The 16319-nt window shown below is 37.7% G+C and overlaps 1 protein-coding gene across 1 annotated transcript in view; it reads right to left on the bottom strand.

Annotated features, from left to right (window-relative positions):
- Positions 1-3855: 3855 nt before the first annotated feature.
- The window catches only part of CCDC170 (coiled-coil domain containing 170), a 37827-nt gene continuing 25363 nt past the window's right edge, over positions 3856-16319 (bottom strand). Inside the window, exons 6-10 of the mRNA XM_009324142.1 lie at positions 15344-15544; positions 13418-13591; positions 11946-12188; positions 10812-11048; positions 3856-4968 (exon numbers count right to left, since the gene is read on the bottom strand). Coding sequence (XP_009322417.1) covers positions 4768-4968; positions 10812-11048; positions 11946-12188; positions 13418-13591; positions 15344-15544 — 1056 coding nt within the window. The 3' untranslated portion in view covers positions 3856-4767. The remainder of the gene's footprint in view (positions 4969-10811; positions 11049-11945; positions 12189-13417; positions 13592-15343; positions 15545-16319) is intronic.

Genomic DNA, 16319 nt, shown 5'->3' with positions numbered 1-16319 from the left:
AAAACAAAAACATGACCAGAAGGGGAAAGGGCTGAGTCAGCTCTGCTGGTGTGTTGCTGCCTTCATAGCAACACTGGGGAAGGTCTTCCAGCATCCCACAGCTACCACCGCATATTTGTTTTGTCATCAGAGCTCCCAGCGCACGGCCTGGCGAGCAGTACAGCATCCCAGATGGCCAGGGTCATGGCCGAGGAGGGGACTTGGCAGCCGATGGGGAGACAGACGGCACGCACCAGCGTGAGCACAGCCAGGCAGGCCGCGCAGACCCAGGCAGCCCTTCGTGGTGGGCTCTGCTGCCCGCAGGGTGCTTGCACGGCCCGGACAGAGGTTGGCTACACTGCCTGGCAGGAATGATTGCCCCCAGCAGGCAGCGTCCTGATTTTGGGAGGGGAAACTAAGCTCATTCTTTTAGAACGAATTCAGGCCTCTTAATCAGCGCCCTAAAGAGCATATGTCACTATTAAGGTGTGGTAACAGGAATATTTTGTAGATCAAGGATCTTTTTTCAGATTAAATTGCTTTCAGTGGCCTATTTAAAAATAATATTAATAGTAAATTGAATGATTGGTTTATAACCAAGCACGCATCTTCTCCACCCAACACACCAACATTCCACTCCCCCCAAAAAAGCCCAAATCATCATTTTATAAAAACACCTGTGTGCATATACATATCCAGGGGCTGAATCCTATTCAGCTCCCAGCTTGGTTAGACTTCTGCCCTCTAGTCCCATCCCCAGCATCACCAAAAGCCATCAGACAGTTGGTTTCTCTACCTGGGGCTACTTGGAAGTTAACAGTTTGGACCCCATTTGCTCACGCTGCAATCTTCTTTTTCTTGTTTCTTCTACTTACCAAAAGTGTAAGTAGTCGGGGGGGGGGGGGATAAGAAAACATCTCAACTGTTTTATTTATTGCCTTCTCAAAAGAAGCGTTCTTCTTTGTCTCATGGCTCATTAGCTGACTCTAAAACTGTCAGAAAAGTCATCTATTCTGTTCAAGCAAATTGTCTTGTAGGTCTTTTATTTCTGACTCAGTCGTTCCTGAGTAATTACGAGTACAGTCTAATAAACTCATCCTCCTTTTCTTCCAGAAAACAAAGCAATTGCTATAGAGGATTCTTACTTGTTTTGACAGAAGAACAAAGCAATCTGAATTCTTCCATTTGAAAAGGATTATGTTTGAACATTCTTTCCAATTTCTACTCTGGCAAACTATCATTTTTTATATTTTCCACATAGTTAACTAATATTGTTTTCTGTGCTTCAGTAATATCAGAGATCCCTTTTCTCTGAATTCATAGAGAATTTCACTTCATTTTGCTCCCTTCCTCCCCCTTTTTCTCTTTGATGGTCAAGAGAAATGGTCAGCATCTGTAGTCTTAAAAAATACTTCTATTTCATATGAAAAAGTTTGAGAGAATACACGATCCAGTAGTCTTTTCCTCTGGAAATGTGCTCGATTCCCCACCTGCTTTTCTTTTATTTAAAATCTATTATGACTTGGGTCATCCATATTTCCCCTCCCCTGCACCACCATAATGTGCAAAATAATCCAGTAACTGAACAGCCCTAGGAAAACATGGATGATGCACACATCATCCACAGAAAGAAAACGTGGAAAAGCAAGCAAACTGCTTTATACAGTAATAATGAACTCCAGAGCAACGTAAGTCGAAGAGTAATTTAAGGTGATCTGTCTTTATTCTTCCTAATTCTAATTCAGCAAAGCATTTTAATGCTTTTGCACTTGATTTCTTTGAGGAATCACGGTTCTACTGCATTAATTCCTGTGTTTTGAAGAATGTATTATCAACAATATGCTGTAGAGACAAAAATTCACTTGCATATATTTTAATAAACTCATAATGTTATAACACTCATTTTTCTATTTGCATTGTGATTTCATTAGTACAATGTTTATGACATGTAAATCATTTCAATATCTACAATTGCAACATTTTAATTTGTTGAGTTTTGCCTTTCTTTAACACTGCCAATCTGAAATAATGAAGTTGTCTTCATTGGACTTGGTTCAGCTATTACTGGGAGAAAAAAAATCTAGCCCTGTAACTGTACCATTCTGTGATTTCACACACATTACTTTTTTTTTTTTAACCTGTATTCTGTTGATAAATCAAGAATCCTTTACCCCAATAGAAGAGTAATTATGAACAGATAGCAAACTCTTAATCCCATGCCTTTTATTAATACAAACAAACCTAGTAAAAATAATCTACTGAAAGAGGGGTGTCTGCTGACACAGCCTTCATACACACTTTCAGGTTTCCATCAAATCTGTCTTGTGTTGGATACATCTTGGTTGGTTTAAAACAGAAGAAAACATTTGAAACAAATGTTGAAAACATAAGCCTGTTTTAATTTCTTTTTTCCAAAAGGAAGACTAAGTTCAATGCTATATGAAGCAAAATTAAAAAAAAGATTGCAAGTCAGTTTAAACTTTGTTCAGGGGTTAATTACATTACATGGGTCAAAAATCACCTGAACTTTGTTCACATCAAATTACTTTTTTTTTTTTTTTGGTATTTGCTTTGGCTAAATGAACGAAGACATCAGTACTCTTCCAAAAGTGAAGCAAATACAGGGAATATTAATAGTCAGCTAAGAGGTCATATTCCTTGAACATTAGCATTAACATTTAAAAAAATATAGATCCACTGTGTTAAGAAAAAAGGCATTAGAAAACCCTTATTCTACTTTCTGTTGGCCTAACACGCAAGACAGTAATCAAGCTTCACTACTGACGTCATGCGAAAACCTGCCTCCTCTGAGGTAATTTGGAGAACTTTGCTGGTGGCTTCTGTGGGGCTGGAGCTTCACGGCTGGTGCCACGGCTGGTCACGGGGCGGCAGGACGCAGGACTGCAGAGCATGGCAGGAGATTTTAAATCTCCTGGCAGACATTAGGAAATCATCTCACAACCATAAAATATGGCCAAATATGCATACTTACTTTATGATTAGCACTCTCAGAGACAATTTCTTGAAGTTATGAATGTATTAGCTGGACTGAGTGGACCTAATTTTCTAATGCAGTTTATTTAACTTGCAAAATATGGTAAAATATGCTTTGTATAATATTTATTAATGTGGATGAAGAAAACAGGTTTTGTTGTTTCGTAATAACTCAAGAGAAGTGCCTACAGAACCAGCAAAACACAAGCTGAAACTACTTGTATTCTCTCACAAAGAATTAGAAAATTATTACATCTTTTTCCACCCTCTAAATTTCCAACCAACATATCATGCCTAAAAATATTTACATTTCAATCTTTTATTTTACTTTGAAATTGTGGTGCTTTCCTAAGATTAAGTCTATATAATTTAATATTAACTTTTCCCTTTATCCCATTTATTAAACTTTACCTGAAAAACAACGTTGCATTATAAAACAAGAAAGGAAATTGATTTTTATCCAGGTAACCACAGGAGCATAAGAATATATCATTTACCATATTCTCCTCAAATGACCGATTTTGCAAAAGCTTGGGTGTTTTGTTTTGGTTTTTTTTACTAACAAGTCACTGAGAAATGATTCTTCAGAGGCAAGTGAAATAAAAGCAACCTATAATGCTTTGAGTCCCTAGCCAGATACCAAAATTACCACAGTTACTTGAAAAAGCCTCATTTTTCTTAAAATAGTGTGCTCAGTTTTAGTGAGTGGGTTATTGTTTGCTGAGATACTGTAGAAAGTCCACAATGGTCAGACATAAATAGGTAAGTCTCCTTTCCTGTTCGACACATCCATATAAAATATATAATGGGAAGAGACAACTAAAACACATAGAATCATGTTTGAGTGTGCTATTAAAACGAATTTATTGTTCAAATTTCTTTTTAAAAAATCATGAAGTTTAACAACACTCAGAAAGGGCGATAGACAAGCAGATTTTATGATTAAGAGGCAATTCTGGACACCTCACCATTGCTTTTCTGAATGACTTTAGTAATTCAACTATTTTCTGTAGCAAATAAGCATTTTAAAACAACTTATTAACTCAGGAGAGTTGCCACTTATTTGGCCTATGGATTAATTGCCCAAGGAATACAGCAGCTAGAAGAAAAAATTTCAAGGCACCATGACCAAGGGCAACGTGCCGTTTTACCAAATATATCTACACCAGGCATATGACTGCACCCTGTGAAAGCCTTTGCTGAAAAAGTGTAACTTACTGTTTTGGCACAAGAGCAGGCTAATGAAGACAACAGAAGAAAAAAATCCCTTGTTCCAAAATTGTGATAGTCCTCCGTCTAACTTCCATCTGTCTTGAAGCTAAAGTCCTTATGCGTAAAAATGCAGAGAGAGGTCTCATTTTGCAAGAGGAACAGCAGCAGGACAACCCCCGCTTTATTTCATCCCTGTCACCCAGAGGTAAAGCACAAGGGATGTCACTGAAGCTGACATTCATTAGCACGTACTTCCCAAAACTGTGAACTGACCTCGGGTGGCCCATACCTTCAATGCCTCTGCAACGAAACTGGAGGGCTATACGTTGTTCACATATTGGCTATGATTTTCATAACTGAAGTATTATGCTGCCCAGGGATCTTCTGTTTGCTATCTCTAGGCTGCTGGCTTTACTCTATCCGTTCGGCTCAGTCTCCCTACTGAAACATTAAAAATCAGCCCAAGTCAGTATCTGTAGAGTAGGCAACAGAATCAAATAGCTGTTTTCTATGCATGTCTAGCAGGTAGGGAAGCACAAAAGAAAATTTTACTTTGTTCTGTCTCCTTACAAAATGTGTGTTTCAGTGAAGAGGCTGTATGTTTCTTTGCGAGTGTTCCTCTGGTGCCCCTGCCACATCTTTGAGGCGGACACAGGGGAAGCAGTGGTGCTGATGAGAGTGAATCAACCCTTCAAGACGTGTAATGATTTCATAGTCAGGAAGAGCCAGGCTGGCAATGTTGAGGCCCAGCATCCGTGAGACCACCTCTCGGAAGTCTGCCAGCTGCAAGAGCAAACAGAAAGGAATTACTAATATATTAAATACCAAGCAAAGGAGATGCCTGGAAAAACATATACGTATATGCATACATACAAAAACATGCATTCGTATTAGCAGTGCAAAATACAGGAATTTCTGCTGTTGCTCCATACAGAGAGCTGAAGAGGATGGAAACAGCCTTTTGGGGCATACCCCAGACAACAAAACATGTAAACAGCTGAGGTGCTAAGGATCTTGAACACAAAACATAGTTTCAAGCATTCTTTAGTATGCTTCACAGGCGTATTTTCCCTGCTGACTCAACAGCGAAAACTGAGGAAAAGACACGAAGAGGAGTTGTACTTGACCTAGATGACTGCAAACTATACAAACAACTGGAAACTCTGGTGGGCACATCCCACAGCACAGGCTAAGGTGCTGGTCCTGACCTCAAGCTCCCGACCACTGCCTGCCACCGCTCCCCTCCACCGTGCGCTTTCTTGTGGACACCACAGCAGAAAGGAGGAAGTTAGAAGAAAGGTGGAGGTTTGGCACATCCTTCGGCCTGACTTTGACGTGGAATCAGGATGCAGCCAAAATTCAAGATGCAGCCTGGGAAATGCTCATTTTTCTTCTGTGCATAGCTGTTGAACATGTATCATAAGGAAGGGTATTTGGCAAAGTAATTAAAGAAACCAGCTTTCTCTCTGCAGTTCCAAATGGACAGGCATCCACAAGTAATTGTCATCACTAGTGACCCTGCCAGCAACTAGATTAAAAACTTCAGATCAGATGAACGTGAATGCTGATTTACTCTTCTCAACTCACAGTATGGATCATTGTAAGTCCAACTTCAATGCCTCTTCAATGGACAATGCATTACACAGCCCAGATGACCAATACCTTAATACCCCTTATCATCAACACACAATTAAAAGAGGAAAATGTTCCTATTTGAGGAAACATGCTTGTCTTGCTATCTATTTGAACGTCAAGATCCCCATTCCGATAACATAACAGAGACTCAAAATGTCACAGAAACATCAAAACCATCAAGAAGCCAGACTCGCGCTCTGTGTGGCACCACCCTCACTCCACCAATCGTGCTGACGGCTAATGGTAAGGAGGAGATAAACGCACTCCTGAAACGGAGATAAAAGCACTCCTGAAATACGTGTCCATCCCCAAGAATACTGTGCAGAACTCTAAAGCAGTTATAACATCTGTGAGGCAAGCTGCAAAAAACCTGAAAACAAGGTCTCCGTTCCAAGACTTTGCCAGGTTCGTTTCATCCCAGTACAAACCCTAAGGAGCTGCCATCAGTTCCGAAAAACAAATATGGAAACCAAGACAGTATAGGGCAGAAGGATTTGAGAATTCAGTCCCAGCTATCTGTCTTACCAAGGCAGTGCAATGTCTTGGATGAAACGTTGGAACAACGTAACACCAAAAATCGCAAAGTTCCCATATATTCTCTTCAACGCCAAGTTGGGAGATCACTGACTGTGGGGCTTTGGCAGTGTGCTAGGCAAGTACAATTTAGCAGGAGCTAAAGATTTCTTTAAACATCTGGTTCACAGACAGAACGAGCAGGCAGCAGAGCCAGGATTTGCTTCCATACAGACTTTATGTTAAAAGATCAAGGCAGCCCTCTGCAAAGATCCAGTCTTTGGAAGAATTAAACCCCCACAAGACATCTATACAGCAAACCCAAGTGATCCCCCGGGAGCACATTAGGGTCTGCGCTTTGCACCAGATTTCTTGCTCTTGTATCTTTGCTATTGCAAGCTGTTCAACTTAATTATGGTAACTGTAAGTAAACCAAATTGCACTACAACCATGTATCAAATGCAATCAAATTAAATTTGCTGCACTGACACAGATTATCGATCTGGCAGAATTTTGCCAGAGGGAATAGATACACATTAAAACGTATACACAATCATCTCACTCTCTTATTTCTGATGGGAAAAGCAGGTCACAGCTATACTGAATGGACAATAAATATGTTAAGAATTCAATAACTTTCATCGGCAAATAACCTAAACTGGAAAGCACACAGAGCCCTTAAAGAAATCCTTTAAGCCGTTCATTTATGTGCATTTTAAATTGAGGATTTTTTCCCCACTTTAATGGAATAAGACTTAGACAAAAAACAACTTTTCTGACTATTATGTTGTGGCATATAAAGTACAGTGCAGACAAAGCTGTAGTTCAGTGAAAATGCAGAAAAAGGGTTGACTACAAAGAGAAATTCTCCACATAAACTGACAAAGAGAACCATCACTCTTGGACACAAAAATGCCCCGCCAGGGGACATCAATCTGAATTTTAAAAACTCTAAACAAAAGCAACAGACAATACATGCTGGACAATCTTTAGAACGCTACCACATGTCTCACGTGGAGCAAGATGCATGTTTACACTCTTAAATGGATACAGTGCTGTAAGCACATCATGAACAACTTTTTTAAATCTTGCACTAAAATGTATAAGACCTAGAAAAAAAATTAGATAAGAAATGTATTTCAGCTTTAAAAACAATGCAACAGAGGTATTAAGAACACAACAGTTCTGCTGAAATACTACAAGCTAATAGAAGTACCACCTAACTCTCTATTTAAGACTTTCTTCAATAGCAGTTAGTATTTCTAAGATAGTCACAATTTGAAGTAAAGGAGAGAAATAATAAAAGACAAACATCACTAAAGACTCAAAACCAAAGGTTTGCTACAGCAGTAAGTGCTAATGATAAATTTTCTTGGCATTTTCCATCTAGTGAGTAAAATTATCTGAAGTAAAAGAGAGGAAGTGAATGCAATTTAGAGCATTAACCCAAGATATTAGGAGGCAGGAGCAGAAGTAAAAAACAGACACTACATTTAGTTTTCACTCTGTAGCTACGGGAAAGTAGAAGGGGTCTTATTGCAATAGAAAGACAAAAAAAAAAAAAAAAAAGGAAAATAAGACTGGAAAAAATCCTTATAACAAAACCATCAAAAACTCAGCCGAAACATTGACATTTATATTCTTACTCCAAGTATTACTGCAAATAAGGACTTGAGTTAAATTGATATAAAAATAAAATATATTCAGATTTTAATCTGTAGTTGACTGCAGTGGTCACATACTGATGTTATCAGTCCCTGTGAACATCCTTTTGTCATCAGTCATTACGCATACCCTTTATGTAGTCTTATTAAAATGAATGTTGGCTATGCTGATATTTATTTATATTCAGAAATACACAATAATGATATATGAAGTCAGAAAGGTTTTCTGTTCACCCCACAGACAGAGGAAATCCAGTATGGATATCTGTAAACTTACACTTACATGTAAAATTTCAATATATCCAACTAATTTCCCACTAAATATCCATTCTAGTAATCTCTACTTTTTTGACTCTTCACATATAGCTTCACCTCTCTGATTTTTACTCTGCAGTATGATTTAATAATGCTTTAAACACCTTTTTTTTTTTTTTTTTTGGTTTTTTTTTTTTACGAAGAATATGCATGGTTTGCTGTTATTCGCTACAGTCACCAGAGCTGACTGTTAATCTTAAAGCAGATCGGCAGTGTTATTACACTCTTCTTACAGGGCTTCACTTTTAACAGTTTGGATTCTTTGATTCTGTGCATTCTCTTAAAAAAAAAAAAAAAAGGAACAAAACACAGAAACACCAAAGCTAATTTTTCCTCTTAAACTTAGTAGGAATTACTAGTCTAAAGAGCAAAAAACAACAAGAAACACTGTGTTAAATCCCAATTATGAGTTAATTTTAAGTTATTTCAATCTGATCTTAATTTCTGACTTCACTTGGGTATGTTCTGCCTTTCTTTACGATCACAAGACAAATCAATGTCTTAACCAGTTGGCAGTAGTTCACGTCTGCATACTTTTAATTCTGACAGCATGGAAAATAGCCACGCAATATTACAATGTTATTTAACGTTCCACATAGTGATATCCATGGAAAGCAGAGTATACCTGAAAAAAACATGCAAATGCATGTACAAGCGGTCAACCTGGCCACATCAACAACTCCATCGGGTAACGGCAATTTCAGTTTCTAGTAGTTTTCTTAACATGCACACACACACAGATGACTTGGATGTGCTTATATTCGGATTAAGTATATACACATGTGCTCAGAGAAGTATTTAACATCTGCATCAGCTACCTTTTACAGAGAGTGAGAGAAGTCTGGTCTTGTTTAGCTTCCCTGAGAAGGAAGAACAAGTCAGCCCAACGCAGGTGAAGAACTACACAGGGTTGGGGATAAGGAAGGAATTCTCCTTGGGTAATGGTTCAGGAGAATTCAGGAAAAAAACTCACATGTTAATTAGCGAGAGAGAGAGCTTAGAACTAATTCTCTGATTTAGCAACAGTAGCTTATTTTAAGGACAGCTAAGTAAACTGTTAAGATACAGGACGGTATGCTATGAATATTACTGGCAATTCTCATATTCTTAAAATGCTATTACTACTGATCAGCACTGCACAAGTACCAGGCATCGGTTCTGCAAACAGTTTTGCTCCCAGTTTAGCAGCATAGTTGCACCTGCAGGTATTTGAAATGTTCCTGTGATGCAGATTGTGGACACTGGTGAATTATAAGTTGACGCTTTTCTTTCACTAACCCAGAAAGCTTGAGAACTGGTGCTACGCTGGGCTTGAGCATTCTGGACTTTGTAGCCCACTTACCTCACTTTTCCCATGTTCTTCAAGTTTGGCCAAAGAACACTGCAACAGTAGTCAAGTGGCTTGAAACACCTTGGGTTCAATCAGTAAAAATTAAGCATTTGTGTGTTTTTAGCAAGTACTCAATGTATGACTCCGTGGAATAATTTCCTGAACATAATTCATACCGTCTCCTGTGTGCAGGATGCTTTGTTTCCTCGTGAGACATATGAAGAAATTAAATTTTCCTACCAAATTTCTAACCTTCATTATAAAACAAAACCGTGCTAAAGCTTTGCAGGAAGAAAGATCCCCAGGTGGTTGGTTTTTAGTCCATGTGAGCAAAACAATACTTTTCTAGACTCATTTTTTGAAATAGCATTCTTAAATTTCATCCAGAGTTGTTGCTAAGACCAACATATAGCGTAAAAATTTTATCTGGAGAAATTAACGTAGTTCTAAGCAGTTAGAATAAGGAATTTAAAATTACACATTTTTTACTTTAAAGAAGTATCCCATTGGCCAATATCCCAATTATGCCATCTATAGTCTTGCTACAAAACACAATATGCAAGGCAATTACATACATACTTCACAATTTTTTGAAATTAGAATGGAACACATTTACTAATGTGTTTCCCACAAACTCCTTTTACCCTCCCCAAAGTGAGTTACCACAAAAATTTTTCTTACCTAAACTTTAGCGAAGTTATATGTCACAAATCGACCCAAAATAGTTACGTTCAATATTAAGTCTGATTTGTTTTTTTTTTTTTTTAAATTTTCTGATCTTTTCCATCACTCTTTGAATTTATGGCCTATACACGGTCACATGCACATAAGTTTTATACCTAACATATATAGAAAAAAAAGGTACCTTGAAAAGATACTAGTATTTTAAAGCATTTTTATACGTCTTATAAATTCACTTTATAATATTCTTCAGTGAACAAAGAAAACAACGCCTGTATTTATTATTCATTCTGTTGCATATATAACTTGAAGAATAGCTTTGCCTCTCAGAATCACAACTGCCACTCTGGCTCACAAGTGTGACCTAAAATTTCCTTGTTTAATAATGTTCACAAAAGTTTTCAGCACACCTGGATAGCCGGTCCACCAATACCACAGTCTTATATTCTAAGTGACAGCTAGCACTTGTCAAACACCTATACACCTACCTGTCCCTCTCTTTTTGCTAATTCTGCAAGGGTTGTTTTAAGCACCTTCATCTCACTGGTAACTGCTTCTAACATATTTTTGTTTTTTTCTTTATCTTCAGTAGCTTTACGCTCCTTTGAAAGAAGTTCTGATTTGACAGAGGTAAGTTGTTTCTCAGCCTTTTCTTTCATTCTTTCCAATTTGCCTTGAGACTTACTGAGTTCTTCTATTATTCTGTTCTGCTCCAAGGTTTTGATCTGCAATAAAATGAAGTAATGTTAAATTTGTCACACTTTTTCACCTAACATGAACAAGTAATAATCAGGAGCAATTCTGATTAATCACTTTAATGTGGTTTCTTATGGGTTCTTGATGAAATCAAATGTATGTGTGAACTGAAAAGTTAAAGGAGATTGGCCAATTTCAATTCAATTAACAAAAAGATTTTTGTTTCAAAGACAGTTAATTCTCTACAGGTTTTGTGAAAAGAGGTAACTGGACAGACAAAAATCCACAGTGAGAGTTCACTCTCTGCTACCCCCTAGAAAAACAGTACGAAAAAGAGTTGCTACATGTTTTGCTGGTAAAAATCCTTCAGTTGGAACATGCACCTACTTATCTATTTCACTCCATCAGCCACAAGACAGAAACTCACATACAATCAATCTTCCTTTCTTCCAGCGGTGGCAAGCTATCAATGACTGCAAACTACTTGTTTTCACCTGAGTTTAAGTGGGTAATTTATTACTGCTGCAATGTAATAAAACAGAGGAACAATGAAAATTTAGCACTTTGCCTGACTTATGCGGAAAACCCCCTTTTTTTTTTTCCTCCCATACCTATCAGAATAGATCTTCTGTGAGCAATGTATGGGAAAATACAAGATTACAGTCATATCGACAGGAAAGAAAGGGATGCATATATCATATTGTTCTTACACTAGCCTGAAAATTTACATTGTGCTTTACAGATGCTACTTAGTATATCAAGACAAACTGCAAAATACCCAAAACATTGTAATATTATATTTGATTTCCCCATCTAGATGGATTTGAGCAGTTCTCCATTAACACATTTATTGTAAACTAATTCCAGCTGTATCCAACTGGAACAGAAAAAAATGATAGAAGCACAAACGTAACCTTTTAACTCACCTTAAGTTCATTGGTTTCAGACAGCTTGGCTTTGAGATCAGTATTCGTTTCCCTTGCCAGGTCAAGCTGCTTCTGTAACCTCTCTATCATCTTATGTAACTTTCTGACAGCGAGATTGGCCTCGTCCCTCTCCACAGCTAAGGCGGTCCTTACTTGCTTCTCTTCTTCCAGCTGGGTTATTTTCTGCCGGAGGAGGTTCATGTGCAGCTCTTTGCTTTCAAGTTTTTCTTTCTGAGTCTTCAACTAGTTTTCCAAACACAAGGATATTTGAAAAAATATATGTGAAAGTCAACGGTACTACACAGATTGTTTTGCAAATTTAATCCCCGTGTTGCATATTTAACCTGAACTCCTATTTCTCTCTTGAAAACTCTGTAAAGCAGTATAAACATATATACACTAACTTGATACCTCTTACATTACCAATTCATTGTGCTTCTCCATCCCCGAATTTGTGCACTACCTTTTAGAATAAATTTGCATAGAGACTCCACCCTATTTGAACATAAATACTTGTGCATCATTCATAACATCTGCAATTGTCTGAAGTATAACACACTAGTCAAATGCAAGAGGTAGGAGAGATTCATTAAGGAGACAGTGGTTTCAATGGTGGTAGTTTAAGATATTTCCCTCTTTAATCAGTTAATTAAGGCTAGTGTGCAAGAAGGAGAATCAACATACAGAAATAAGAAAATGTTCATCCACTGCTCCAATACAAGGTCCAGCAGCTTAGTTTTGTAATTTTTGTGCTCAGGGAGCTACCTGTTTTCAGTTTACCTGAGCTGAGCTGCCAGGTTTTACTTTGGAACATCTGAGGAGTATTAACATAGATACTATACTCCCTGCTAGAGAGGCAATTGCTTCCAGAAAAAAAGACAGTGTTGTTTTAAACCTTAAACAGACCTAATTCTAAGCTCTAAACCATTCTGATAAGCCTAAAACCAGAAGATTTCGCTCTGTCGTAACAGGATGACAGAGGGGCGTCTGACCAAATTCGAACAGATTTGCTCCTAAAGGAGCACAGTTCTTGTTGGAGATGTTGAAATTTTTGGTGAAATACAACCAACATCCTACTAGTTTCTAGAGAAGTTTGTGTAAGGTGCCCCCCTTCCCAGCAGATGTTTTTAAACATCGACAGTAGTTGTTTACAGAAGTATATTATAGGTGTGTATTCAAAAGTAGACATATATACACATATAAACATGCATAACTTCAGACATTTATTTAAGAAGTTGTGAAAAGCAGTATCACATATTTAACCGACTGGTCGTTTTAGTTGGTTTAATATGCAGTCTGTTTGCACAGTTTGCAAACGTTTACCATCTTCTTCTTATGTAATGGACATCTTTGAAATTCCTTGTACGCATATGAAGATCTGATCTGCTGCCTCCAGCAAGCCACTATAGAAATATAGCCATAACAATGTTTACCTTTGAAACAAACAGTAACAGTATGCCTTTTTTGCCTACCTTCCTTCTTAGGCTATATGCCATAGTCTTGTTTTCCATCACTGCATCACCTTCCAGTTTCACTAGCTGCTCTACCCGGGCCAGAATTGCATCCACATTCATATCAAATCCAACCTCTGCTGCTAGGCTATCCAGCTTCATCTTCTCATTAAGTTGCTCCAGAAATTTCAGATACTAAGATAAGATATGAAAAAGTAGGTAAAAGAATAATAAAACGTCATTAAAAGTCCTGAAGTACAATTTAAAAGCAATTCCCCCTAGACCAGCAACCAACTATAAATAGCCAAGTCCGCTATCCACAAGAAATAACATACTGAAAGGATATGTTTATAGTACACGCTCCTGACACAATTGCAAATTCTCCATTTGTCCTTTTTTAGTCAATATTTATTTTGTTCATAAATCCCTGGACCTACTGTATTTATCTTCTTAGCAAGGCCAGATTGTTTTTTGTTCCTCTGCAGTAAGAGCAGCACGAGGTATGTGTGTCTGCTTCTGACTCCAGTTCCTGTCTGTGGCTCTGCTGCTTTACACGACCACGCATTGGCAGGGAGAAGTTAGAAAGGACAGCCACATCCCAACTAATTGCAAATGCTGTGATTGCCCATGGCTGTGAGCTCTAAAACAGATAAAACTGGTACCGGGGATGCCATGGGTGAGATCCAATGTAGTCTGAGGAGACGCAGGAATGTTAACATGGACAGTCTTTAGCCCTTCTTTGGAACAGCAAGTTTTAGAGGTAACAGTTATTGGTTTACAAATTGCTTTAAAGATTATTTTAATTGCATCTCCACCTGGTTTACTGATATGAACACATACAGCTATCAAATATTATTTAATCTGGTTTTTCCTTCTTTTGTCCTGCCCTGCTAGGTCTTTAATAATTGCATTAGTTCCCTGGTCCCAATTAGCCCCTCTTGCAAAATCCAAAACTCTCCTCACCATGTTTGCCTTTGTTTTTTCCTACTTCTGTTGCAGGTCATAATCTTTGCAAAGAAACAACAAAAGAAAAAAAACAAACAAACCAACCAGTTCCATAACTGTTGCTTGAGCCCAAGATGATAAAACATAGCAAGAATCTCTTTTTGTTTCATGATGCTTCTGGTTCAAAAAGTTAAAAACAGCAGCAGCAGAAGAAAGCACTGAAGTTGTTCATTAACAGAAAAAAATCACAACAAAAACCTCTTTATTGCAGCAAAATCTACAGAGAAATTAAGCAACTAGGGCCATGTGTTCTTCACAGAGGAAGCAGAGGGGAACAGCTCCATTTTCTGGTTTGCTCCCAATGCGGCAGATGCTTCATTCATAAAAGTTATTGTATCATAGACTAATGCAAAACAGCACCAAATTGTTGATTCTTTGCAAATTCAACTTTCTAAGCATTGATCTTGGCCTGGTAACACGCTACAACTTTGTCTTTCTTAACTGCATTGGATGGCTGGTTTAGCTTTCCATGTACTATGTAATTTTTCAAACTCTTAACATGCGGATATGTTATAGGCTAACAGAGTGTTCATTCATACAATTAATAAAAAAATCCTGGTAGCCTTGATGGTCTAAGGATATAAAAGAATCAAGGACTGCAAGATCTTGAGAGACTGCAGACCAGATGATGTATTAGAGAAAGATGGAGAGATCAGAGAAAGCTTTGAGATCAGAGAATCCTTGAAGGACTTCTGATGTATTTACAGATACATCTTTTAATCTGTTTTTTTTTTTCCCCCACATTAAATGGACTTTGAACTCAAAAGCTTAGCTACTTTTTCCAACTAAAATTTTTGGTTAAAGAAAAGATATTACTACTCCCTAAGTGATTCACAGTACTTGCAGTACTGTCAGTACTACTCCAGCTGATCAATGCAATATAATTAGCTGTTTCTCTGTCTTTAGTGACTTTAGGCAAAAGAAAACAATGAATGCAACTACTTTTTGTTTCTCAAGCTTCAAACCATCTTGCATCAGATCTACAGACAGTAATTCCTCTTCCAAGTGTTTCAGTTGATCCTGGAAAGTCTCAGAACATTTTTCAGCTTTCCTGCTCCTCTCCAGAGCTTCTTGGTACAATCTGGTCTGATTTTCCAAAGCTTCAGTCAATTTAGCTATTTGGGTTTCAAGCTGAGATACCATCTAGGGAGCAAGCAAACCAACAAAACATATGGGGTTAGGTGGGTGTGGAAATGTTAGAAAGATACAAAAGATGCATTCTCAAATTATTAAAGAGAGGGTAAAATATCTATCTTTAAAATACATACATTTAAAAAGACAAAAAGAGAAAAATCTGCTGTAACAACCAGGAGAAAATGGCAGAAGTGGTGACATGTGAGACACCCAAAAGTGAACAGCAGAAACTGAGTGAACCAACTAAAAGGGGCTAATATCTATAAAAAAATTAATACAAACTAATTTAGACACAAACTTTCCAAAGATGTTAGCAAACCAGCAATACTTGGCAGTCAGCTAACATTCTTTAAAATAAGCTAATAAAATCACCAGTCTATTGAGGAGCTGAGTGGAAAAAACAGATAAGAGTGATTTAGAAAAAAACATGCAGCATGTAGGTGAGAATGTAGATACGAATAGCTAAGTCTCAGAGGAGTGCTTCCCAATTGTTAACGGTTAAAGAGTGTTTAACTAAAAGATTTTGCGGGAGGGGGGGTTGCGGTGGTGGTGGTGGGAATTTCTGTAATCTAGCCAAAGCCCAAGGCTAAAATGTCGTAACAAGAAACTATACTAACAATTCTGAAAACACTTCTAGCTCTACACTGTTAACTTTGCAACACCTACATATAATGTAATGGATTTTAAGTTGTAAACTCCTTATAAATAAAATGCTTGAAAGCATCTGATTACATTACTGCCAAATACTGAAAGACAGTTCTATCCAAAAAGTTGCTTGCTTCCC

Source organism: Pygoscelis adeliae, unplaced genomic scaffold (assembly GCF_000699105.1).
Source record: "Pygoscelis adeliae isolate BGI_AS28 unplaced genomic scaffold, ASM69910v1 Scaffold105, whole genome shotgun sequence".
NCBI classification, from domain to species: domain Eukaryota; kingdom Metazoa; phylum Chordata; class Aves; order Sphenisciformes; family Spheniscidae; genus Pygoscelis; species Pygoscelis adeliae.
This window is presented reverse-complemented; position numbering and strand designations above follow the sequence as displayed.